This window comes from Cetorhinus maximus, chromosome 24 (genome assembly GCF_964194155.1).
Source record: "Cetorhinus maximus chromosome 24, sCetMax3.hap1.1, whole genome shotgun sequence".
NCBI classification, from domain to species: domain Eukaryota; kingdom Metazoa; phylum Chordata; class Chondrichthyes; order Lamniformes; family Cetorhinidae; genus Cetorhinus; species Cetorhinus maximus.
The window spans coordinates 23,220,371-23,244,124 of record NC_135902.1 but is presented as its reverse complement, the minus strand read 5'-3'; the positions used below and the strand labels follow the sequence as shown (position 1 = coordinate 23,244,124).

Here is a 23,754-nt window from a genome sequence, read left to right as displayed (position 1 = left end):
AACCCCCAAGCAAACCCACACATCTCTCTCTTTCATTCTGCAGGAGGAGTACATCATGAGCCTGGTGAACGAGCTGTATGCCTCGTGGCATACAGAGAGCGGAGATGAAGGAGAGGAGAGCGATGGAGGCACCTGGCTGGGCAGAGGGAGGAACAGCACCCTCAGTAAAAAAGGGGCAGCTGTGGCTGCCACCTACGCTGCTGAAGAGCCACAGTGAGCCGTCGCTGTTCGCCGCCTAGCTAGACCTAGGATCTCGTGACACCGCCTTTTGGAATTGCAGATGACCAGCAACCAGTGTTATCGAAGACTGTGTATGTCTAGGGAACTGGTCAGTCACATCTGCCAGCTGCTGCAGGATTTGACGCCATGGGGACATGGAGGGCATCCATGCCCATGGCCATGAAAGTGACCACAGCACTAAATGTTTATGCCAGTGGATCCTTTCAGGACTCCACGGGTGACCTCTGTGGGATATTGCAAGCTTCCACCCACAAATGCATCCATGAGGTCACAGATGCCATCTTCGCAAAGGCACACAACTTTGTGCATTTTGCCCGGGACCATACAGCCAGGATGCAAGAGCGGTGGGATTTGCTCAGATTTCAGGTTTCCCACAGATGCTATTGTACTATTGCACAGTACTATTGACTGCACTCAGATCTCCGTCATAACAAGCAGTCAACTATGTCAACCACAAGGGCTTCCATTCGCTGTATGTTCAGCTGGTCTGCAACCACCACAAACACATCCTGCAGGTCTGCGCACCGTTTTCAGGGAGTGTCCACGATTCCTACTTTCTCAGTCGGTCACAGATCCCTGACATCTTGCAGGGTCCGCAGAGACTGCAGGATGGCTCCTAGAGGACAAGGGCTACCCGTGCGGCGGCCTCAGACGGCAGCAGAGCGAAGGTGTAATGATGCTCATGCTGCAACTTGCACTTGGAGGAAACCATCAGGATGCTGAAAATGAGGTTCCAGTTCCAGGACCAGCCTGGTGGAGCCCTGCAATATAGTCCACAGATGGTGTCACGCATCATTGTCACCTGCTGCGCCCTTTACAACCTGGCACTGCAATGGGGGAGAATTGCTGGCTGAGGAGGAGATGGAGGAGCTGGAGGTCTCCTTCGATGAGGAGGATGTCAACAGGGACGAGAGTGAGGAAGTCCTCGAAGATGACAATGACAGTGATGAGGCCATCGCAGTGGCCAGACGAGGCAGGCGTGCTTGGAAGGCCCTCATATGATGATTCTATGATGACGACATGCAGTGAGGAGACACCATAGATCCTCACATTGCATCTGCGAATGTTTGATTGCAGTCTGGTTGATAGCAGCGCACATACCCTCTGTGATAAGGCTTCTGTCATGGAGACGCAGCGTAGGACTTAATGGACACTCGATTCCAGGAGGATGATGACGACATGAAGTGAGGACACTCCATAGATCTTCACATAGACTGTGAATTTCTGACTCCTGTCTGGCCAAAGGCAGCTCACGCACTCTGTGAGCAGGGTCATATTATGGAGACGCAGCCATGAAACTTAAATGCACCTGAAGCTTTGCCAGCCTTCAGCACCTGACCCCTTCAGGAGCACAGCATCACTGGTCACAAATGCTGATGAGATGGGTTCCAGTCTCACCTTAAAGGTGCTGAGAGCGCACAGAGAGAATGTTGGAACTCTGACACCTTCCCACGACATTCTGGCAGCAATGACAAGCACCATCGAGGTGCAGGCATCAGTAATGTGTCCAATGAGTGTGAGGTCTGAAGGCTGCACGTCGCACATGGAAGAGGCCCTGGACTGTGACTGCCTTTACCTTGTGCGGAAGCCAATGTTTCACACCTGAGTGACACAAACACTGCTCATCAAAACAAGGAGCCATAGGCAGGAAGACATTCTTGGGAGTATATTTACAACAGTGAACATTATGTGCAAGAGATTAAGACCAGTTCCCAGGCTGTGCAACTACATCTTCTTAACCTTTCTAACCCTGCCGCTACATCTTGGTGCTGCCCCGACATCCACAGTGGAAGTGGAAGCAGCCTGCTGACTGCTGTGCTGTGTCTGTGATGACCTTTGGTGGGTGCCCTCTGGAGGGCTGAGACATGGAGGGCCTGTGTCTGCTTTCGGGATCCTGCTATGTGGCAGTGGCACCCTCCTCAGCCTGTTGTGCTGGAACTGCTGGGGCCACAGGAATAGAGTATTTGGATGGGCTAAATACTCTATTCCTGGGTGGATGGCTCCAGGGTGTGCACCTGTTGGTGGTCCTCCCTGTGGGTCCCCGAGAGCCCCTGGCTAACTCCTTGAGGAGAAAGGGTAGCTAGAATGAGATCAAGCTGCCCTGCACCCCTCTCGCGTACACACTTTTGGAGGCCAACTGTGGCGTCAGTGATGGAGTTCAGCGCGCAGTGCAGGACCGATGCCCTGGACTATGGTCTCCATAGCAGCTGCCATCCTACCAGTGTTGACCTCGGTGAGTTGGCATGCCGTACTATCACCTCAGCCTGAAGGTGGACAGAATCCTCCATCGTGCCTTGCAATGTGTGGGGTGCAGCGGACATTGCTTCCTCAAGTTCCCAAGCTTGCCTTTACAGCTCCAGCAACTGTGACATGACCGAGTCCAGAGGCTCATCATCTGACACGGACTCAGCAGATTTCCGGCCTCCGGCAGTCCTCCGAGTACTGGAGACCTGGGAAGTGCCTGCTGCCACCTGCTGTGGATCAGACCGTGCGATGTGCTCACCAGGATTGTGATCCTAAGGCTACTGTAAAGCTAGGTGCCACCGAGGCATGTGTCTCTGCGCTGGTGGAGGGTGTGTAGGTGAGCGCTGTGACGGGTCTTCAATGAAGGTGCCTTCACATTCTTCTTCAGAGGTTTCTTCGGGGCTTGATTGGACACCCTGAGTCATGGACTCCATCGGCTGTTTCCCAGATATGCCTGCAAAAGCAAGGTGGGATAATTAGTGCATGGCAGGAGACTGCGGAACAGGGCACATCAGTGACAGCATTGTTGTCTGAGGATGTTGCACTGATGGATCCTCACTTGCTAGAGCACCGCCGACATCACCGTCAGCACAGGAACGGTCCAGATCCTCACCAACCAGCTGGATGGCTCTATTTTCAAAGTCCATGAGGACCTTGATTTCAGGCATTCCTCCACCAGTCTGCGACCTCTCCCTGTTGGCGTGTGCCAGCTTGTCCTGCATGAATAGAGATGGAGAGAATGTAAGCAGGATGCCTGCCAGGCCAGATGCTAAATATGTTTGGCATATGTGGGTGCTGAGTGGTTCCACAGACGGGATGAGGACAATGAAGGTGTGTGTGAGACAGTGAATGGTGATGTCCCTTGAACTGGCTGTGAGTGAGATCCCTGTGAATGTGTGAAGGGTTTGTGAGTGTGAGTTGAGAGTGATGAGAAGGGTGACTTACCCTTGCTGAACGGAGGAGATCATTCATCCTTTTTCGGCACTGGATGGCTATCCTCTTTTGTAAGGCATTGGCTCTGACCACCACTGCACCACACCCCCATGCTAGATTGATGATGTTGCTGCCCCTCCTGCAGCCAGAACAAGGATAGAGGACATCACCGCAGGCCTCCACTGCATCCAAAAGGCATTTGAGGGATGTGTCAGTAAACACGGGGCTGCAGTCTTCTTGACTTTCAGGGTCATGTCTTCTTTGTAGCAGTCCTTATCTGGAAGCATTGAGAGGTGTGTGCATGCTGCACTTTAAATATGGCACCCGGCATGATGAAGCGGCGAGGTGACGGCGTGGCGGGCGAATGAGGGCCCGCCCACCATCAAAATGGCATGTTTCGCAGGAATGCATTATTAATGAGGTGGGATTGGGACGATACGGCATGAAAAGCTGCCAGGTAAAACGTCCTTTATTCCGCCCATTGAATACTCTTTGACAATCCCAATACATTACATCCCCTGGTTCCCCTTACCCCTTCTACCAGTCAGATCCTCCGAAAAAAACAGATTTGGCAAGCACGAATTCCCTTTCATAAATTCATGCAGACTATGCCTCATCATATTATGATTTTCTAAGTACCCTGTTACCATGTTCCTAATCAAAGGTTCTAGCATTTTCCCAACTATTGCTATCAGCCTGTTTTATTTCTGTATTTCCTTTCTGAAACAGCAGGGTGTCATTTGCCTCTTTTTTTTATTCTTTCATGGGATATGGGTGTCACTGCCTAGGCTGACATTTATTGCCCATCCCTATTTGCCCTTGAGAAGCAGGTGATGAGCTGCCTTCTTGAACCACTGTAGTCTATGTGGTATAGGTACACCCACAGTGCTGTGAGGGCGGGAATTCCAGGATTTTGACCCAGCGACAGTGAAGGAACAGCGATATAGTTCCAAGTCAGGATATTGAGTGGCTTGGAGGGAAACTTCCAAGTGATGGTGTTCCCATCTATCTACGCCCTTGTCCTTCTAGATGGTAGTGGTCATGGAAGGTGCTATCTAAGGAGCCTTGGTGAGTTCCTGCAGTGCATCTTGTAGATGGTACACACTGCTGCCGCTGTGTACCGGGAGTGAATGTTTGTGGATGGGGTGCCAATCAAGCAGACTGCTTTGCCCTGGACAGTGTCAAGCTTCTTGAATGTTGTTGGAGCTGCACTCATCCAGGCAAGTGAAGAATATTCCATCACACTCCTGACTTGTGCTTTGTAGATGATGGACAAGGCTTTGGGGAGTCAGGAGATGAGTTAAATCACCACAGGATTCCTAGCCTCTGACCTGCCCTTGAAGCCACAATATTTATATGGCTAGTCCAGTTCAGTTTCTGGTAAATGGTCACTCCCAGGATGTTGATAGTGGGGGGGGTATCATTACCATCAGCGATGGTAATGCCATTGAGTGTCAAGGGGCGATGGTTAGATTCCCTCTTGTTAGAGATGGTCTTTGCCTGGCACTTGTGTGGCATGAATATTATTTGCCACTTGTCAGCCCAAGCCTGGATATTGTACAGACCTTCCTGCATTTGGATATGGACTGCTTTAGTATCTGAGGAGCTGCAAATGGTGCTGAACATTGTTCAATCATCAGCAAACATCCACACTTCAGACGTTATGAGGGGAGCAAGGTCATTGGTGAAGCAGCTGAAGATGGTTGGGCTTAGGCCACTACCTTGAGGAAGTCTTTTGTCCATGTATGCACCAAGGCTACAGTGAGGTCAGGAACTGAATGGCCTTGGCAAACTGAGCAGGTTATTGTTAGTCAAATGTCACTTGATAACACTGTTGATGACCCCTTCCATCACTTTACTGATGATCGAGAGTAGATTGATGGGGCAGTAATTGTCTGGGTTGGATTTGTCCTGCTTTTTGTGTACAGGTGATAACTGGGTAATTTTCCACATTGCTGGGTAGATTCCAGTGTTGTGGCTGTGCCGGAACTGCTTGCCAAGGTTGGCTAGCTTGTCAATCTACAACGACCAATCTAGAGTCTAGGAAATTCTGCAAGATCAAAGTGACTGCATCCACTAGCTCTGCAGCTACTAACTTCTCCAGTATATTTTCTTCACTAATATTGATTACTTTATGTTTTCATTCTCATGAGACACTTGGTTCCCCACACTTTTTGATATGCTCTTTTTGTCCGCCACTGGGAAGAATGGCACAGGGGCCCAAATCTTCCAAGGAGTGGCTGAATAGCTGGGACATTTAAACTGCGTTTCAGTGTGTTAGTGTTAGTATCTGAGCAAATGGTGAGTGAATGTGTGAATTGGGTGAATGTGTAGGTGGGTAAGGGGGTAGGGTGGTTGAATAAAGAGGTAGGGTGACAGATGAGTGAGCTAAGTGGGTAAGGGGTAAGGTGAGAGGTAGGTAGGATGGAAGGTGGGTAGAGTGGCAGGTGGGTAGGGTGGTTGGTGGGTAGGTTGGCAGATGGGTGGAATAGCAGGCGCGTAGGATGTTAAGTAGATACGGAGATAGGCAGGTGGGGTGATAGGTGGGTAGGGCAGTGTGTAAGGTGGCAGGTGGGTAGGGTGCTAGCTGGGTAGTGTGGCAAGGTTGAGTCGGGTCGGCAGGGAGCTGTGGCTTCGGGGGGGAGTCGAGAGGTTGGGGGTGTAGTTGAGGTTTGAGGGGGGAGTCGGGGGTGAGTGTCATTGGGAGGGGTCAGTTGTGTAGTTACCCAGGAGTTAGACTTAGGATTTTTCTGTCTAACATTTCTTGGGTAACTATCCAGGTAAGTTAGTCAGAACTGTCAGAAGTCTCCTACTCTACCTCACCGTTACAGACTTTAGAGGGCCCCATAGAGAAGGCCCCATCAGAAGTTTGAACTGCCCAGACAATTCCCACAGAGTTAATGCATTGGGGCTTCCGAGGGGTTCCCAACACATATCTTGAGGGGTTCGTCTGGTCACCAACGATTCAGAGACTGAAAGATCTGGGTCATAATATTGGCTTAACGTCTGTCAATTCCTTATTCATCATTATATTTTCCTGCCTCTAAAGTACCAATGTTTGCTTTCTCTAATCTCTTCCTTTTTACATACTTGTAAAAACTTCTTACTGTTTTACTCTCATAGTTTACTTTCTTCCACTCGATCAAGTTCTTGGTTACCCTTTTCTGATTTTTAAAACCTTGCCAAGCCTCAGGCTTATTGCTCTCTCTCCCGCTCCTAATCTCTTCCTCCCTTTCTCGACTCTCTCTCTCTCTCTCTCTCCCCTCCTTGTTCCTCTCTCCCTGCCCATGTCCCTCTCTTCCTCCCTTTGTCCCTCTCTCTCCCTCCCTTTCTCTCTCTCTCTCCCCCTTCTCTCGCTTTCCCTTTGTCTTTCTCTCCTCTCTCTCCCCCTCTCATCTCTTTCTTGCTCTTCCCTTGTTTCTCTCTTTCTGTCCCCTAGCTTTTTCTTCCTCTTGTCTTTATCTCTCTCCCTCTGCTTGCCTTCTCTCCCTCCCTTCATCCCTCTTTCCCTCCTTTCTCCGCTCTCTCCCTTCCCTCGTTTCCCTTTTCCCTCATTTCTCTCTCTCCCCCTCGTCTCTCTCTCGCTCTCCACTCTTGCTCCCCCTCATGCCTCTCTCTCACTTCCCCTCATGTCTCTCTCTCACTTCCCCTCATGTCTCTCTCTCTTTTCACCTTGTCACTATCTCTCTTTTCCCTTGCTGTCTCTCTCTCGCTCTTGTGCAAATGATAATGATAAAAGTATGATACAAACTCAAAATACTGCAGGTGCTAGAAATCTGAAATTAACATCGAATCTGGACCTCATGAAGTCTCATGGCATCAGGTTAGACATGGGCGAAGAAACCTGCTGTTTACCACATACCATCCCCTCCCCACCCCCCGATCAGCTGATGAATCAGTACTCCTCCGTGTTGAACACCGCTTGGAAGAAGCACTGAGAGTGGCAAGGGCACAGAATGAACTCTGGGTGGGGAACTTCATCTCCATTACCAAAAGTGGCTTGGTAACACCACCACAGACCGAGCTGGCCAAGTCCTAAAGGACATAGCTGCTAGACTAGGTCTGCCGCAAGTGGTGAGGGAACCAACAAGAGGGAACAATGTACTTGACCTCGCCCTCACCAACCTGCCTGTCGCTGATGCACCTGTTCATGACAGTATGGTAGGAATGATCACCGCATTGTCATTGTGGAGATGAAGTCCCGTCTTCACAATGAGGATATCATCCATCGTGTTGTGTGGCAGTATCACCATGCCAAATGGGCTAGATTTCAAACACATCTAGCAACTCAAAACTGGGCAACTGTGAGCCTTCAGCAGCAGCAGAATTGTACTCAACCACAAGCTGTCACCTCATGGCCCAGCATATCCCCCACTCTACCATTACCACCAAGCCAGGGGATCAACTCTGGTTCAATGAAGAGTGCACAAGGACATGTCAGGAGCAGCACCAGGCATACCTAAGAATGAGGTGTCAAGCTGGTGAAGCTACAACACAGGACTACTTGCATGCCAAACAGCATAAGCAGCAAGTGATAGACAAAACTAAGCGAATCCACAACCAACAGATCAGGTCTGAGCTCTGTAGTCCTGCCACATCCAGTCGTGGATTATGATGGACAATTAAGTAACTCACTGGTGGAGGAGGTTCCACAAATATCCCCATCCTCAATGATGGGGGAGCCCAGCACATCAGTGCAAAAGATAAGGCTGAAGCATTCGCAAAAGTCATCAGCCAGAAGTGCCGAGAGGATGAACCATCTCGGCCTCCTCTGGACGTCCCCAGCATCAGAGATGCCAGTCTTCAGCTAATTCGATCCACTCCACGTGATATCACTAAACGACTGAAGGCACTGGATATTGCAAAGGCTATGGGACCTGACAATATTCTGGCAATTTGCACTGAAGACTTGTGCTCCAGAACTTTCCGCGCCCCGAGCCAGGCTGTTCCAGTATAGCTACAATAATGGGTAAAAAGGAGTAGAAGTGATGTGAGGAAAGGTTTTTCCACCCAAAGGGTGGTTGGAGTCTGGAACCAACTTCCTGAAAGGATGGTGGAGGCAGGTTCGATCAAGGTATTCAAAAGAGAATTGGATTGCTATCTGAAAAGGAGGTACGTGCAAGGTTACAGGAATAAGGCAGGGGAGTGGGATTAGGTAGAATGCTCTTTCAGCGAGCCAGTGCAGACTTGATGGGCCGAATGGCCTCCTGCACTGTAACGATTCTGTGATTCTATGATACTGGCATCTACCTGGCAATGTGGAAAATTACCCAGGTATGTCCTGCACACAAAAAGCAGGAGAAATCCAACCCGGACAATTACCCCCCCATCAGTCTACTCTCGATCATCAGTAAAGTGATAGAAGGGGTCATCAAAAGTGCTGTCAAGTGGCATGTGCTTCGCAATAATATGCTTACCGACTCTCAGTTTGGGTTCTGCCAGGGTCACTCAGCGACCTCATTATAGCCTTGGTCCAAACATGGACAAAAGAGCTGAACTCCAGAGGTGAGATGAGGGTGACTGCATTTGACCTAGTGTGGCATCAAGGAGCCCCAGCAAAAGGGGTCAGTGAGAATCAGGGGCAAAACTCTCTGCTGGTTGGAGTCATACCTAGCACAAACGTAGATGGTTGTGGTGGTTGGAGGTCAATCATCTCAGTTCCAAGACATCACCTCAGGGTAATGTCCTTGGCCCAACCATCTTCAGCTACTTCATGAATGACTTTCCTTCCATCAGAAGGTCAACAGAAGTTCAATGATGATTGCACAATGTTCAGCACCATTTGCAACTCCTTGGATACTGAAGCAGTCCACATCCAGATGCAGCAAAACCTGGACAATATCCAGGCTTGGGTGACAAACAGCAAGTAACATTCACGCCACACAAGTGCCAGACAATGACCATCTCCAGCAAGAGGGAATCTAACCATCATCCTTGACATTCAATGTCATTACCATTGCTGAATCCCCTACTATCAACATCCTGGGAGTTACCATTGACCAGAAACTGAACTGGACTAGCAATACTGTGGTTGCAAGAACAGGTCAGAGGCTAGAAATTGTGTGGTGAGTAACTCACCTCCTGACTCCCTAAAGCCTGTCTATCATCTACAAGTCAGGAGTGTGATGGAACGCTCTGCACTTGCCTGAATGAGTGCAGCTCCAACAACACTCAAGAAGCTCAACACCATCCAGGACAAGCAATCCACATGATTGGCACCCCTTCCACAAACATTCATTCCCTCCACCACTGACAAACAGTGCCAGCAGTATGTACCATCTACAAGATGCACTGCAGGAACTCACCAAAACTCCTTAGGCAGCACCTTCCAAACCCACGACCGGTGCCATCTAGACGGACAAGGGCAGCAGACAGATCGGAATACCACCATCTGGAAGTTCCCCTCCAAGTGACTCACCATCCTGACTTGGGACTATATCACCTTTCCTTCACTGTCGTTGGGTCAAAATCCTGGAACTCCCTCCCTAACAGCACTGAGGGTGTACCTACATCACAGGGACTGCAGTGGTTCAAGAAGGCAGCTCACCAGCACCTTCTCGAGTGCAATTAGGGATGGGCCATAAATGCTGGCCTAGCCAGCAACCCCCACATAATAAAAAGCATGTTAACATTTCACATTGGACCATTCTTTCTACTTTACAAATGCTATATAAATGTAGGATGTTGTTGTTGGGACTGAAGTCTATTGGTGAGAAAGAGCAGAGAGAGCTAGGCTACTTGATGTAAAACAGTCTAGTGTTTTGCTTTGATTTTTATAGACTCTAAGTGGAGCTAATCCCTGCCTTTCACTCACATTTAGGTGGGAACAGAATGGGATCCCAAGGAGCGACTGTTCCGTAACTTCGGTGGTTTGATCGGGCCCTTTGACGAGCCTATCGCCATGCAGAAATGGACCAAAGGCAGTAATATGACTGCCACAGTCGTGTGGATCGATCCTACTTACATCGTTGCGACATCCTACGACATAACGGTGGATTCAGAGGCTGAATACACACAGTACAAACCTCCTTTAAACCACCCACTCCGGCCTGGGAGCTGGACTGTGCGGGTGCTGCATCTATGGATTCTCCTAGCAGAAACCAAGTTCCTGGTAGTTCCTCTGGCCTTCAGTGGGAAGCGACCATTCAGAAAAGGTACGTTAAATCCTACATGGTAATGAGGCTGGAATCTGTCTGCCCTTCACAAACTCTGCATCAGTACTGCACACAGGCTCACCCTTTTCCAGATTGGGCTGCACTGTCTCAGTCAATCTACTTTAAAAAACATCCCATATTTCAGCATATCTCAAAAATGTGGAGGGACAAGAGAACCTGAGTTTGTTCCCCTTAGAGCAGAGAAGGTTAAGCTTTTTTAAGGGGCATTTGACACAGCCCCATATGGCAAACTGGTCACAAAAATAAAAGTTTGTGGGATCCAAGGCAAACTGACAAGTTGAATCCAAAATTGGCTCAGAGGCAGGAAGCAAAGTGTAATGGTCAGTGGGCCTTTTTGTGACTGGAAGGCTCTTTCCATCAGGTTTCCAAAGGGCTCACTACTAGCTCCCGTGCTTTTTGTGGGATATATCAGTGATTTAGACTTGAATGTAGGGGGTATGATTAAGAAATATGCAGATCATATAAAAGTTGGCCATGTGGTTGATAATGAAGAAGAAAGCTGGAGACTTTAGGAAGATATCAATGGACCAGCCAGGTGGGCAGAACAGTGACAAATGGCATTCAGTCTGGAGAAGTGTGAGGTAATGCATTTGGGGAAGGCTAACAAGACAAGAGAATACACAATAAATACACAATACACTAAGATGTTTAGAAGAACAGAGGGACCTTGGAATACATGTCCACAGACCCTAGAAGGTGAATGGATAAGTAAATAAGATGGTCAAGAAGGCATGGGATACTTGCCTTTATTATCTGAGAATTAGAATATAAGAGCTAGGAGGTTATGCTGGAACTTTATAAAACACTATGTGTGGTTCTGGTCACCACAGTGTAGGAAAGATGTGCTTGCACTAGAGAGAATTCAGAGGAGTTTTATGGTAAACCATTTATTGGTAACCATTGGTTGCCTGGGCTGGAGAATCTTAGTTATGAGGATAGGTTGGATAGGCATTGGTTTTTTTTTGGAACAGAGGCTGCGGGGAAACCTAATTGAAGTGTATGAAATTATAAGAAATCTACATGGAGTGGATAGGAATTCCGTTTGATTGAGGAGTCCATAACCAGGGGCTTGGATTTAGGGTAACAGGTAGGTGATTTAGAGGCAATTCGAGGGGAATTTTTTCATCATGTGGTGGGAATCTGGAAATGTGTGCGTGAAAAGGGTGACAGAGGCACAAACCCTTAGAACATATAAAAAATACTTGGATATGCACTTCAAGTGTCGCAACCTGCAGCGCTATGGCCCATTAACTGGAGAGTGAAGTTAGGCTGGATGGCTACCTGTCAGCCAGCATGGACACGATGGGCCAAATGCCATTCTTCCATCCACACATTTCCAGAATTCTATGATTCTATTTAGTAGATGTATTGAAAATCATGAACAGTTTTGATAGAGGAAATTGGGAGAAACATGCTTGCCTGGGCTCAAGAGCAAATCTTTGCAGCTTCTGGATTTTATTGGGGCCTCTAACTTCGCTATCATCTTTCTGATTCTGTAACTGATGCCGTACATCTCCTTGATCTTCATTCCCAAAAAATATCTCCATCAGTGTATGCTCCGACACTCTACCTTCAAATAACTGCTAGACCTGTTGGAAGATAGTTTGGTGTCTCATTAAGCAGTCTGGAGACTTGTTTGGTTGAACATAAACCATTTATTGGTAACCATTGGTTGGTAACCATATACATATCCAAGGTACTGTTATACATGAGTGCTGTCTCCATGCTGGCTCCTTCCAAACCCTATTACACATAGTCTACCATCATGTGACTCTCTACATCATACTGTGGACAGTACTGTTCTCCAGTCCTACATTAAACCTTGCTCTGCTCGAACACCCTTATACTACCCCACCCCCCACCCCAAGTCCTTAGTGAAAGATATTGACAATACAATCTTCTTTATTTTAATTGCTACCCTTTCTTCCGCCGTGCCCCCCCGCCCCCAGGTCTCTGACTTTATAACTTCAGATTGTCTGGAGGTATGACAGTTCTTCCAGATCTCATTCTGTCACGTTTGGAGGAATGGTGTTCTCAGTTGTTTTGGGTTGACTTTGTGAGTTTGGTGTTGCAGTTGTAGTACTCGGTGTTTCTGGTAATTTGCTTGTCTCCATTTGATTTGCTTTTTGCACTCTTTCGAGTCAAATTTCTCTTCATCGACAACCCATCTGCTGTGTTTGGACACTATGGATTTGTCCCGTTGCTTCCGAAGGGAATGTTCGCTTCGTTCATTCCTAAAGTGGACTCGGATTTTCTATTCCCATGGGTCCTCCATGTTCTTCTTGAACGTTTATGTTTCAAAAATGGAACCTTCGTTTGCACTTGTTTCACAATTTTAGCCAAATATTTGTTTACTCGCTTATTTTTAATCCTTTTTCAAGCTTGTGAATCTTTTCATTCAGCTCAGCAACTACTCTGGTGAGTTCAGTTGTCTTTGTTTAAGAGTTATCTGCTTTTAAAGTCTAGATTTGCTTTTCCACACTATGCATCTTTCATGTTCTTCAGATTGGGTCGAATTTCAAGAATTTCATTGTTCTTTTCACGATGCTTACGTCTGATATTTGATGTTCATTCAGTTGTAATTTTTTATGAGCAAACTCATCTTCCATACATGAAAGTTGGTTCTGTACACTGAACAGTTTTGCCTTATTCCTGTGTGCTATCCTTTAAGCTCACATTCTTTAATTTTACTTCTGCTAGTTGTTTCTGATACTCTTCATGCTCCTTTGTGAGAACTTCCACTTTCTTCTGCAACTGTTCAATTTTTTCTTGACATTCTAGGACCTTGGTTTTGATTTCAACCATGTCATTTTTCAACACGTTTTCAGTACGTTTGAAGCATCCAGTGCTTTTTCTTCTAGTTCCTTGTTCTTCAGCATTGGATTTACATTTTCTGATCTTATTCTGTATTTCTTTCTCTTTCTGCAACAGAGCTTTGTCTTTGTCCTGCATTTGGCTTCACTGTTAACCGGGCCTGTCTCCGGCGAAGTCTTAACTTGTTTCAGTTCTGCAGTTGCGCTACTCATTGCTTTGTTATTTGCTTGCAGCTTGGAAATTTCTATGCTTTTCCTTTCAGTGCCTCCTCTTTTCCATTCAACTGGTTCTTCAGCTTTTCAGTCTCTTTCTTGTATCTTTTGGATTCCTCCTGGAATATAGAGCATTGCTGAGTCTTATCTGCCAACTGGTTCTTAAGTTCATTCAGAGTGACATTACGTTCATTTTGCTTCTCTTCATAATTTTCCAGAGGAACAAAATTTGACCTGAGGGATCCTTGTGGCATGTGAAGGTCCTTCACCACATTTTCCTTTTCTTCGTAAAGCTCAATTGCTTTGTCTTGAATTTTCTTGTAATTCAACAGAGTCGCCTCGACTTTATTCTGCTGTTCCTCCATTCTGCTCTTCAAGACAGTCTTTATTTCTTCACTTTGGTGAAGGGTTATGTTCTCCTTTTACATTTTATCTTGAAGGACAATCAGCTGTTCTTTCATCTGTTTATTTCCTTGCTGACCCCCTTGCCAACTCACGCTGCATTTCAGTGCATTGCTTTGTCGCAACTGACTGTTCCAATGTAGCTTTTGCTGAAGTTGCATTCAACATCTTGTTTAGCTCCTCATGTTTTTACAGGATACATATTGATTCTTCAAAGACTCTTTCAGGGCAGTGACTCCTTTGAGTACTTCTGATTGAGTCCTTCCAATTCAGCTTTGAAACAAACATTTTCCTGTGCAATAGTTTCATTTTCTTTTTACAGGCTTTGTTTTTTGGGTTATCTCAGATGGCTTTCCTTCATTCACAGCCAGCTGCTCGTCCAGCACTGCCACCTGCTGTTGCAGTTTGGTAATGTGTCAGTATATTCAAAAAAGTCTATTTTTAATTCTTTTGGCTGCTGCTCTGCCACTTCTTCTGCACTAAATTCTTTGGTTCGTGTATTTCATTTCACTGATATTGTCTGCAATCATCTTATGGTTTGCTTAGGTATTGTCTCCCTCAGCCTGGAGTCTCCTGCTGTTCCGGACCTTTGTTTGAGATCTGTGCTCGCCACAACTTGGAGTTTGAAATATTTATCAAAGACTTTTAATATCCCACCAAATATGGTTGAGAATTCATCTATACCTCATCTTAGGATTACTTCATCCACAAATATACCAAACAAGTATAAAAATGTAGTAACTGGTTTTCAATTTCTTGCCTAATCCTGATATAATCCTGTAATCTAAAAAATTTCTTCTCTAAGGCAACCAATTTTGGGTCTGGTTTGGCCTTTACCTTAGCCTAAATTGGCCTGGTAGTTTTAATTTATTATCCATGGCCATTTTTATAACAGATGAGTACCCCTTTAAATTTCTGTTTCTCTTTGAGATGGCGCCGCAGCTGCCTTTTTTTCCCTCTCTTTGTTCTTTCCATGCTTGTTAGCAGGCTCCCGTTGTGCTGATGGGGCCGTGTTTAAACTTATTATGCCTTTGGGAAACCTTTAAACCAAGAAGTTTGGGCAATCTACTTGCTTTTTTAAGCCTGGGAGTGAAATGGAAGGCAATTTTTAACTGTGCCTGCTATTTTGCAAACTTTTTTTTTCATTAGTCAAGCTCGGCCATCACATCTGGACCTGTAGCTGCAGCTTTCTTACAGCTGCAGTTTGAAATAAATAATGTGATTTAATAGCCATTATGGAGACTTGGCAAAAGGATGACAAGGATCGGGCCCTGAATATTAAAGGGTATATGACATTCAAGAAGAATACCACAGGGATCTGTGCTGGGTCCCCTGTTATTTGTCATTTATATAAACAACATAGATGACTATGTGGGGGGTAGGATTAGTAAGTTTGTGGATGACACAAAGATTGGCTGGGTGGTTAACAGTGAGGTTGAGTGTCTTGGACTACAGGAAGATGTAGATGGGATGGTCAAATGGGCAGATAAGTGGCAGATGGAATTTAACCCTGAAAAGTGTGAGGTGCTACACTTTGGAAGGAGTAATTTGACAAGGAAATATTCAATGAACGGCATGGCACTAGGAAGTTCTGAGGAACAAAGGGACCTTGAACAAAAACAAAAATACCTGGAAAAACTCAGCAGGTCTGACAGCATCTGCGGAGAGGGATACAGTTGACGTTTCGAGTCCATATGACCCTTCATTGGAACTAAGACATATAGAAATGAGATGAAATATAAGCTGGTAGAAGGGGGTGGGACAGGAGAGCTTGATGGGGGGCCAGTGATAGGGGGAGGCCAAGAAGAGACTGCCAAAGATGTCATAGACAAAAGGACAAAGGGGTGTTGATGGTGGTGATATTATCTAAAGGATGTGCTAATGGGGACATTAAGAGAAGCAAGCTAGTGGCAGATGGCCCTAGTACGGGTGGGGTGGGGGGAAAGGGACCAAAATGGGCTAAAAAGTGGAGATGAAACAATAGATCAAAATAAATTTAAAAATAGGAGGGAAAAGAAAAAATATAGTTGTAAAAAAATTATAAATTATTGGAAAAGGGGGGATCGGAAAGGGGGTGGGGATGGAGGAGAGAGTTCACGATCTGAAACTGTTGAACTCAATATTAAGTCCGGAAGACTGTAAAGTGCCTAGTCGGAAGATGAGGTGCTGTTCCTCCAGTTTGCGTTGAGCTTCACTGGAACATTGCAGCAGGCCAAGGACGGACATGTGGGCATGAGAGCAGGGTGGTTTGTTAAAATGGCAAGCGACAGGGAGGTCTGGGTCATGCTTGCAGACAGACCGAAGGTGTTCCGCAAAGCGGTCACCCAGTCTGTGTTTGGTCTCTCCGATGTAGAGGAAACTGCATTGGGAGCAGTGAATGCAGTAGACTAAGTTGAGGGAAGTGCAAGTGAAATGCTGCTTCACTTGAAAGGAGTGTTTGGGCCCTTGGACAGTGAGGAGGGGGGAAGTAAAGGGGCAGGTGTTGCACCTTCTGTGGTTGCATGGGAAGGTGCCATTGGAGGGGGTTGAGGTGTAGGGGTTGATGGAGGAGTGGACCAGGGTGTCCCGGAGGGAATGATCCCTGCGGAAAGCCTCCGGGGGGTGAAGGGAAGATGTGTTTGGTGGTGGCATCGTGCTGGAGTTGACGGAAATGGTGGAGGATGATCCTTTGAACGTGGAGGCTGGTGGGGTGATAAGTGAGGACAAGGGGGACCCTATCATGGTTCTGGGAGGGAGAGGAAGGTGTGAGGGCAGATGTGGGGTAGATGGGCTGGACACGGTTGAGGGCCCTGTCAGCCACCGTGGGTGGAAAACCTCGGTTAAGGAAGAAGGAAGACATATCAGAGGAACTGTTTTGGAAAGCGGCATCATCAGAACAGATGCGACAGAGACGAAGGAACTGAGAAAATGGGATGGAGTCCTTACAGGAAGCGGGGTGTGAGGAGCTGTAGTCGAGGTAGCTGTGGGAGTCGGTAGGCTTGTAATGAATATTAGTGGACAGTCTATCACCAGAAATTGAGACTGAGAGGTCAAGGAAGGGAAGGGCAGTGTCAGTGATGGACCATGTGAAAATGATGGAGGGGTGGAAATTGGAAGCAAAATTAATAAATTTTTCCAGATCCAGACGAGAGCATGAAGCGGCACCAAAGCACTCATTGATGTACCGGAGAAAGAGTTGTGAGAGGGGGCCTGAGTAGGACTGGAGCAAGGAATGTTCCACATACCCCATATAGAGACAGGCATAACTGGGGCCCATGTGGGTACCCATAGCCACACTTTTTATTTGGAGGAAGTGAGACGAGTTTAAGGAGAAATTGTTCAGTGAGAGAAAAAGTTCAGCCAGACGGAGGAGAGTAGTGGTGGATGGGGATTGTTCGGGCCTCTGTTCGAGGAAGAAGCGGAGACCCCTCAGACCATCCCGGTGGAGGATGGAGGTGTAGAGGGATTGGACGTCCATGGTGAAGAGGAGGCGGTTGGGGCCAGGGAACTGGAAATTGTTGATATGATGTGGGGCGTGAGAGGAATCGCGGATGCCGGGACAAGGGGAGAGAGAATGGAGTCAAGATAGCAAGAAATGAGTTCTGTGGGACAGGAACAGGCTGACACGATCGGTCTGCCGGAACAGTCCTGTTTGTGGATTTTGGGTAGGAGGTAGAAGCGGGCCATCTGAGGTTAGGAGACTATGATGTTGGAAGCTGTGGAGGGAAGATCTCCAGAGGAGATGAGGCCAGTGACAGTCCTGGAAACAATGGCTTGATGTTCAGTGGTGGGGTCAAAGTCCGGGGGAGGTAGGGAGAAGTGTCTGCGAACCTTGGCGTGTGTGTCCATAGATCTCTGAAGGTGGAGGGGCATGTTAGTGGGGTGGTGAAAAAGGCATATAGGACACTTACCTTTATCAATCGAGGCATAGATTACAAAAATAGGGAGGTCATGCTGGAGTACTGTGTGCAGTTCTGGTCACCACATTATAGGAAGGATGTGATTGCACTGGAGGGGGCTGCAGAGGAGATTCACCAGGATGTTGCCTGGAATGAAAGTTACGAAGAGAGGTTGGATAGACTTGGGTTGTTTTCGTTAGAGCAGAGAAGACTGAGGGGCGACCTGATCAAGGTGTACAAAATCATGAGGGGCAAGGACAGGGTGGATAGGGAGCAGCTGTTCCCCTTAGTTGAAGGGTCAGTCACAAGGTGGCACAAGTTCAAGGTGAGGGGCAGGAGGTTTAGGGGGAATGTGAGGAAAAACGTTTTTACCCAGAGGGTAGTGACGGTCTGGAATGCACTGCCTGGGAGGGTGGTGGAGGCGGGTTGCCTCACATCCTTTAAAAAGTACCTGGATGAGCACTTGGTGCGTCATAACAATCAAGGCTATGGGCCAAGTGCTGGTAAATGGGATCAGGCAGGTAGGTCAGGTGTTTCCCACGTGTCAGTGCAGACTCGATGGGCTGAAGTGTGCACTGTGTGATTCTGTGAATAGGAAGCTAGGTAAAGGAGGAGGGTTAGCATTTTTGATCAAGGATGGCAATGATGCAACAGATGACCTTGGTTCCGGAGATCAGGATGTGGAATCAGTTTGGGTGGAGTTGAGCTATAGCAGGGGAAAGAAGTCACTGGTGGGAGTGGCCTACCAGGCCCCCTAATAGTAACCATAATTTAAGACAAAGTATATAAGAACTATTGGGTGCTTATGATAAAGGGACAGCAATAATCATAGGTGATTTTAATGTACATATAAGCTGGAAAAATAAGATTGGCAGTCGTAGCCTCAATGAGGAGTTCATAGAATGCTTTCAATATAGTTTCTTAGAGCAGCACATTCTGTAACCAACTAGAGAACAAGTTATATTAGACTTGGCATTATGTAATGTGACAGGATTAATTAATTACTTCAGAGTGAAAGCATCCCTAGGTAGCAGTGACCACAATATGATTGAATTTTACATCCAGTTTGAAAGGGAGAAGAGTGGGTCTAAGACTTGTATTTTAATCTTAAATAAGGGCAACTGTGTGGGCATGAAAGCTGAGCTAGCTGAAGTGAGCTGGGATACTAGGCTATGGGAAAGTTCAATAGAGAAGCAGTGGCAAACATTTAAGGGGATATTTCAGAATAAGTATATTCCTAGTATAAAGAAAAATTCTAAAGGGAGGACCCATTATCCGTGGTTAACTAAAGAAGTTAAGGAAAGCATCAAACTTAAGGAAAAAACATATAACTGCACAAAGATGAGTGGCAGGTCAGATGATTGGTCAGAATATAAAGAATGGCAGAGAATGACTAAAAGGTTAATCAGGAGTAAGAAGTTAGAGTATTAGAGGAAGCTAGCTAGAAATGTAAAAATGGATAGCAAGAGTTTCTGGAGGTATTTGAAAAGGAAAAAAGTAGGTAAAGTTGGACCTCTAGAGAGTGACAATGAGGAGTTAATAGTAGATAATAAGGAAATGGCAGATGAACTGAACAAATATCTTGCTTCTGTCTTCACTATAGAGGATACAAAAAACATTCCAATAATGGCTGTAAATCAGGAAGTGGAAGGGAGAGGGGAACTTGGTGAAATTACAATCACTAGGGAAGCGGTACTGAGCAAACTGATGGAGCTGCGGGCTGACAAGTCTCTGGGTCCTGATGTACTTCATTCTAGAGTCTTAAGAGAGGTGGCTAATGAGGTAGTAGATGCATTGGTATTAATTTTCCAAAATTCCCTAGATTCTGGCAAGGTTCCATCAGACCAGAAAGTAGCAAATAAAACCCCTCTGTTCAAGGAGGGAGGGAGAAAGAAAACAAGAAAATATAGGCCAGTTAGCTTGACATCTGTCATGGGGAAGATTTTAGAATTGATCATTAAGGAGGCTATAGCTGGGCACTTAGAGAAACTCAAGGTAATCAGGAAGAGTCAGCATGGTTTTGTGAAAGGAAAATCATGTTTAACCAATTTATTGGAGTTCTTTGAAGGAGTAACATGCGTTGTGGATAAAGGGGAGCCTGTAGATGTGCTGTACTTGGATTTCAAGAAGATATTTGATGAGGTGCCACATGAAAAGCAAATATAAGATCATGGTGTAGGGGTTAACGTATTAACATGGATAGAAGATTGGCTGGCTGGCAGAAAACAGAGAGGATGCATAAATGAGTCTTTTTCTAATTGGCAGAATGTGACAAGTGGAGTCCTGCAGGGGTCTGTGCTGGGGCCTCAACTTTTTACAATTTACATCAATGACTTAGATGAGGGGAATGAAGGCATGACAGCTAAATTTGCAGATGACACAAAGATAGGTAGGAAAGTATGTTGTGAAGAGGATATAAGAAGAGGATATAGATAGGTTGAGTGAGTGGGCAAAAATATGGCAGGTGGAGTATAATGTGGGAAAAATGTGAAGTTGTTCACTTTGCAGGAAGAATAAAAAAGCAGAGTATTACTTAAACGGAGAACGGCTGCAGCACTCCAAGCTGCGGAGGAATCTTGGTGTTCTAGTGCATGAGTTACAAAAAGTTAGTATGTAAGTGATTAAGAAGACTAGTGGATTGCTATCCTTTATTATGAGAGGATTTGAACATAAAAGTAAGGATGTTATGCTTTAGTTACACAGGGCATTGGTGAGAATATTGTGTGCAGTTTTGGTATCCTTATTTAAGGAAGGATGTAAATGTGTTGGAGGCGGTTTACTGGATTGATACCTGGAATGAGCGAGTTGTCTTATGAGGAAAGGTTAGCCAGACAGGGCTTGTTCCCACTGGAGTTTAGAAGAATGAGGGGTGACTTGATTGAAGCATATAAGATCCTGAGCATATTGACAAGATGGACTTGGAAAGGATGTTTCCTCTTGTGGGTGAGTCCAGAACTAGGGGGCAATGTTTTAAAATTAGGGGTTGCCCTTTTAGGACAGAGATGAGGAGAATTATTTTTTCTCAGAGGTTTGTGCACAACTTTGTGCCTCAGAAGGCGTTGGAGGCGGGGTCATTGAATATTTTTAAGGCAGAGGTAGATTGATTCTTGTTAGGCAAGGGAATCAAAAGTTATCGGGGGGAGATGGAAATGTGGAATTTGAAACTGATCTTAATGAATGGCGGAGCAAGCTTGAGGGGCCGAATGGCCTATTTCTGCTCCTTTGTATGTGCTGATACAGATTTCTGTCTATTTTGAAAGGTAATTTCTGCATTTTTACTCACCCTTTTTTAGAATCTGGCCAGGTCCCTTGATTCTGCATTCACTCAGGCTCTTCTTTTCATCTCCACAGTGGATTTTCCTTCTGACTTTCAGCCTTTTTTCTTTCTTTAAATTTTGTACAGCCTTTTGTGACCTGCCCAGATCCTGTGACTCTGCCTCTGTGTTCGATCAGGTCTGGCTTTTCGTCTGCGCAATCAATTCCTCTGTTGCCTTTTCAGCCCTTTTTCCTTATTTGAATTTTGCTCAGCCTTTTGTGATCTAGCTAGGTCCCTTGACTCTGCATTCGATTAGGTCTGGCAATGGACCTCCACGTGCCCTGGTGGAGTCCTTCAGCCTCCATGTCTGCAATGGAGCTTCTTTTTAGCAAATTTCCAACTGTGACCTCAATTTTGGTGCACTTCTGCTAAAGATCCTTTGGTTTTTCATGCTTTGAGATTCTGGATTCCTTCTCCAGCTTCTGTGGGATTTTGGGGTTCACCCTTCACTGCCATCATGTTGTAAGGTTGTTTGGTGTCTCACTAACAGGTCTGGAGGCTTGTATGGTTGGAACATAAACTGTTTATTGCTAACCCATAACTATATACATATCGAAGGTTCTGCTTTGCATTGGTGCTGCCTCCAAGCTGGCTCCTTCCAGACTCTACCATCATGTGTCTCTCCACATGGGGAGTCTTTCCACTGTGGGGCAGTACTGTTTGCCAGTTTCACATTAAGCCTTGCTCTGCCTGAAAACCCTTATACTACTCACTTGCTACACCTGTCTCTGTATTCGGACACTTGTTGATGCTCCTCGCTGAATGCACCCTCACATCGTAACTCCAACAAACGACCTTAACTCTGGATTCCTTCCTGTTGTCTCCTATTTATTTCCTATTTCCCAACTACTGAGAGGTTTTTATGTATCCCATATGTAACTAGATTGATGTAACTTCAGCTTTCCTTGAGTCCATTCGTGTGTGCATTTTGGCTGTTGCTCCAGAACTTATGCTCTAGTTTTCTTGTTTTTTATTCCTTTTCTCTTTACCCTTCATAGACCCTTCTCTTTCATTGTCATGCCTCCTTTCCATCTCTCTTAAGTGCTCTGCCCTCCCAATTCCATACCTCAAACCTTAAATACTCCTCAACTTTCGTGCTGTCCTACCACTCGCTGTTCCAGGGTTGACTCCCTCTTAGACCCCCTATGTGCGTCTCTTGACATTCTCCAAAAGGCTCATTGAGACATTGGGTGCTGGCTCATTATGAGCAGCAACCCCAGTTGCCCCATCTCACTCTCTCATTGACCATCCTGCTGCGTGGTCCCCATTGGGGGTTAATCTTGCCAATCTTCTCCCATTCAATTCAACCCTCCCACTAATGAACCTATGGGCTTTGCCAGAAAATCAGCTCTCACCGCTGCTCTACACATCTCCTTCCTGAACGTCAGTTCATTTGTGAACAAAATTCTTGCCATCCATGAACTGATTGTGGATGATTGCATTGACATCACGGCCTTGATGGAAACCTGGCTGAGGGGTGATGACACCTATCCTCTGAGAGAAGCCTTTTTGCCTGGTTACATCTTTCACCGCTTACCCTGCCAAAAACATCATGGTGGTAATGTGGTGCTTAGCACAAGGTCACGCTTTGACCTGACCCCTCCCCACTCCTCTGGCACTTTCTCCTCCTTTGATCATCTCACCTTGTTCCACCCTCTCACCTGTCTTTCAAAATCCTCTTTCTCGACCCTATTCCCCGTTCAATAAAAATCCTCATTTAAATAATCTCACTGCTTCCCTCCCTCAGTTTCTGCACCAAATGATTTCCCATCCTCAGTTATTTCAATCTTCATCTCTACCCATCATGTTTTGACAAGGTCCCACATGGGAGACTTATAAAGAAGGCAGATACACATGGGATACAGGGTAATTTGATAAGGTGGATTCAAAATTGGCTTAGTTGTAGGAGACAGAGGGTGATGACAGAAGGATGCTTTAGTGACTGGAAGCCAGTCTCCAGTGGTGTACCACAGGATCTGTGCTGGGTCCCCTATTATATATCATTTATATAAACGACATAGATGACTATGTGGGGAATAGTTTGCGGATGACACAAAGATTGGCCAGGTGGTTAATAGTGAGGTTGAGTGTCTTGGGCTACAGGAAGATATAAACGGGATGGTCAAATGGGCAGATATGTGGCAGATGGAATTTAACCCTGAAAAGTGTGAGGTGATACACTTTGGAAGGAGTAATTTGACAAGGAAGTATTCAATGAACAGCATGACACTAGGAAGTTCTGAGGAACAAAGGGACCTTAGCGTGTGTGTCCATAGATCTCTGAAGGCAGAGGGGCATGTTAGTGGGGTGGTGAAAAAGGCATATGGGACACTTGCCTTTATCAATCGAGGCATAGATTACAAAAGTAGGGAGATCATGTTGGAGTTGTATAAAACCTTGGTGAGGCCACAGATGGAGTACTGTGTGCAGTGTGGTTGCCACATTATAGGAAGGATGTGATTGCACTGGAGTGGGTGCAGAGGATATTCACCAGGATGTTGCCTGGGATGAAATATTTACAGAATCACAGTGCAGAAGAG

General features: G+C 46.2%; 1 protein-coding gene across 2 annotated transcripts in view; it reads left to right on the top strand.

The window, feature by feature from the left end:
- The window catches only part of xylt2 (xylosyltransferase II), a 261,068-nt gene that overhangs the window by 222,926 nt on the left and 14,388 nt on the right, over positions 1-23,754 (top strand). For both annotated transcript variants that reach the window (XM_078570870.1, XM_078570869.1), the window contains exon 10: positions 10,238-10,571. In XM_078570870.1, coding sequence (XP_078426996.1) covers positions 10,238-10,571 — 334 coding nt within the window. The remainder of the gene's footprint in view (positions 1-10,237; positions 10,572-23,754) is intronic.